The 3,615-nt window shown below is 31.5% G+C and overlaps 1 protein-coding gene across 1 annotated transcript in view; it reads right to left on the bottom strand.

Annotated features, from left to right (window-relative positions):
• The window catches only part of LOC112520896, a 4,333-nt gene extending 2,327 nt beyond the window's left edge, over positions 1 to 2,006 (bottom strand). Inside the window, exons 1-4 of the mRNA XM_025129520.1 lie at positions 1,851 to 2,006; positions 1,490 to 1,681; positions 1,232 to 1,408; positions 3 to 689 (exon numbers count right to left, since the gene is read on the bottom strand). Of these exons, the coding sequence (XP_024985288.1) occupies positions 3 to 689; positions 1,232 to 1,408; positions 1,490 to 1,681; positions 1,851 to 1,893 (1,099 nt within the window). The 5' untranslated portion in view covers positions 1,894 to 2,006. The remainder of the gene's footprint in view (positions 1 to 2; positions 690 to 1,231; positions 1,409 to 1,489; positions 1,682 to 1,850) is intronic.
• Between the last annotated feature and the right edge of the window lie 1,609 nt (positions 2,007 to 3,615).

Here is a 3,615-nt window from a genome sequence, read left to right as displayed (position 1 = left end):
CTTTTCATGCTTGATTTCATCGGTTTCAAGTTCTTTCACAACTTCTGAGCGATGTTCATGATCAGATTCAAGCTTTTCATGCTTGCTTTCATCGGTTTCAGGTTCTTTCACAACTTCTGAGGGATGTTCATAATCTGATTCCAACTTTTTGATTTCTTCACCAACTCCCTCTGCACTTTGATCGGTTTCAGATTCTTTGACAACTTCTGAAGCATGTTCATGATCCGATTCCAACTTTTCATGCTTCATTTCTTCACTGATTCCATTGGTCCTTTGATCCATTCCAGATTCTTCAACGACTCCTGAAATATGCTCGCAATCAGTTCCACCCACAGTTTCTGGTTTTAACTTTTCACCATTAGCGACCTCCGAAACTTCAGGGGTCGTTTTGCTCAGCTCTGAAGCTTGAAATCCAGCATCTTTAGCTTCTTCGGTAACAGTCAATGGAACAGCATGCTCATCAGTTTCAGATGCTTGAGATTCTTGAACTTTTTCCACCCGTTTCTCCACAAGATCAATTGATTCCGCATCTAGGGGCTGTGACTCAAGTTTTGCCTCAGTTGAATCACATATAGTTGTTATCTTAGTCTCTCCGTTTTTCTCCACATGGGTATCTAGATTTTCGGAAATCGTAAGACTTGCATCGACTTTGCTGATCTCTATGGGAGCATTTAACACCTCATTAGCACCTACAAATCAAAATTGGGAACTAGTAAGAAAACTTTAAGATGGTGCATACTAGTTAGGAGGTGGGTTCGGATGAGAACCTTAATTATTTCAGGGTTAAGATGGTATATACTACAACCATTTCAAGTATTATTCATAATGAATAAACCTGAGTAGTGAGACTTATTCATGATGAATGTCATAATATTCATGATAAAAATGCATGATATTTTGAATACTGAAAGTTATTATACTGTTATACATGATGAACCAACTATTCAAAATATTTTGAGAAACTAAAGAACTAACAATTCGTAATGAATAACCCTAAATAATAAAAGTTATCCACGATGAATATCATGAATAAAAATACATGATATCATGAATAATGAAAATCCGCTACATTTATGTGAACTTTTCCAATAGGATTCTTATACATAAACCCCTCCGTTATATTTTGAAGGTCAAATTATCGCTCAAATGGTGGTATTCAATCATATTCACATCAATTCAATCACAAAACCTACATTTCTATAAGAACTATAACTTAAAAACAGATGCTCACCACCATGTTCAGCATCCTTAAATGAAAAAAACAAATCTCTATCCAGAGTTTTGTTTGAATCCTGATAAACAACAGATCTATCTTCCACACTATCTGAAAATTCAGTCACTGCATCTGAAAACAAATCCTCTTCAGATCTACTAGATCTTCCCCCAATCCTCTTCTCAATCACTGGACCTTAAAGAACAAAACCAATTTCAATCAATTAAACAGCACACCAAACAACAGATTCTGTATAAAAAAAACATGAAATCTCACTTGGGGTCTTTTCTTTATCATCATCAAGATGGTGCTCATCATCTGAAACCACTCCTGAATCAATCAAATTAGTGTAACCTTCAATGGTTCCACAGATCTTCTTGTGGGCTCTTCTGTGTCTAGCACTTGGATGTGGGTTTGGAAAAGCCCATCCACATCTATGACATAAATGAACCCCATGATGCTCGTTTCCTGCAAGAAATCAACAAACCCAGTTGGAATTAGAAAGAAAATTTTCAAGAAACCGCCATGGATGTACTGAAATCAACAATGGCGATCAGAATCAATGTAGCAAGACACAGAAATCAAGAAAACCCATTTGGGAAAGTGGATCAATTGATTAGAAAAAAGATGAAGAAACCTGAAGGGATGGCAACATGTGTGGTCTGATCTTGGACATCCATGATTGTGTATGGATCAAAAAGATAAGAGATTTGGTAACAGGATTGGGGAAGAAATCAAGAGAAAGAAAAGACTGGCAAGAATGAGGAAATTGTTGGTATAAAGTCTTGGTCAGATGATATGGTGGCTGCTTATTATGGAACAGAGAGACAAAAGTCCCTGAGTTTTATACCCTAGCAAAGAACCTGTCACAGAATTCTCTATTTTCTTTCAAGATTTTCTTTTTATTTTTTCTTTAATTAGTTCATGAAATGCAAACAAGATGGTGTCTTTTTACACAAACTTATGAGATTTTCTTGAGATTTTTTATTTTTTGAAATTGGAAAGTGTTGAAAAAAAGGGAAAGTGTGTAAAGTTTTTCCTTTATATGATCGTATATGAATAATGACTAAATATCTGTCTTTTTTGTATTACGAGAATGTAGGCAAAGTATAGTTGTAGTCGTTGTTGTTTGATTTGAGTAATAAATGATACGAAACTTGGTAAAACAAGAAATCTTTAATACGATAAAATTCATGATTTTTATAAGATTGGTTTCGTTTTCGTTCTGGGTCAAGGTAAAGACAGTCTTTTTTGAAGGATTTGAACCGTGTATTTATATCTGAAATGATATAATTAATATAGAATCAGATTCAGTTGTAAACGTAACTTTCGTTGTGAACCAGTAAAACAAACAAGAACTCAAGGGATATTTCCATAAATGTTATAAAATTTTAAATTAATTATTCATAATGAATAAAAACATATGCTAAGCTCTTATTTATTTATTAATTCACAATAAAATCAGGTTTGTAAATAAAAATTTTCTTTATTCACATGAAATACATTGTTGGGAGTGGATTTTTATTAAATAAATAAATATTTTTTTATGTAAAAGCTTAGTTGGTTGGTGTTATTTAATAAAGTATTTAAAATATATTTAATAAAATAAATACGGTTTTCCGAATTTTAAATGGTTGTTTTTATCATTGACGAGAGTCGGTCGACACACATGGATCCAATGTGCATGCATGTGAAAATAACAATATTTTTTTCTACAAAAATAAATTAATTTAATGAAAAAAAACTAGCGGGTCCCACAAATAATTAACGGAGTCCGTTAGTGTTATAATAATTAATACCAATATTTAAAAATATTAATATAAAATTATATATTTTAGAGTGAATTAGGAACTCTTGTGCAGTTCTTGAATGATTTAATATAGAATGAGTAAGCGGTCATAATGATTAAAAGTCTCTCATGATATAATTTAAAATGAAATATAATTGTTTGAAAATTATTTACAATAAAATTATAGCGCTGAATGGTTAAGGGATAACCATGATACAAAATCATTCAGAAGGTTTTAAAACCATTAAGAGGCAAACCGTTTTTTTTTACAAATAAGATTTACCTCTCAACGATTCAAATATTGCTTCTTAATAAAACTATTAAGAGGTAAACAAACATCCCCTTACTCACGTCACATTTGTGGTTTGTTGAATTTGGTCCATAAAACAAACTATTTATATTGATAGTGTTTAATTTTCTAAATTCATGATACTATAAGGACCAAATTAATTTTTGAACAAACTATAGGGACTAAAAATGTAATTCACTCTAAACTTAATTGTAGTGTTTAATTTTTTTATTAAATATATTGATTAAGTGCTTGAACATTTTTTTTTTTAATAAATAAATTATCCAATTTTTAAAAATTAGTTACCTACGTCATTTTAACCAA

Source organism: Cynara cardunculus (assembly GCF_001531365.2).
Source record: "Cynara cardunculus var. scolymus isolate 2C chromosome LG 11, CcrdV1, whole genome shotgun sequence".
NCBI lineage: Eukaryota > Viridiplantae > Streptophyta > Magnoliopsida > Asterales > Asteraceae > Cynara > Cynara cardunculus.
The sequence above is the reverse complement of the archived record's forward strand: the minus strand, read 5'-3'. Positions and strand labels throughout refer to the sequence as shown.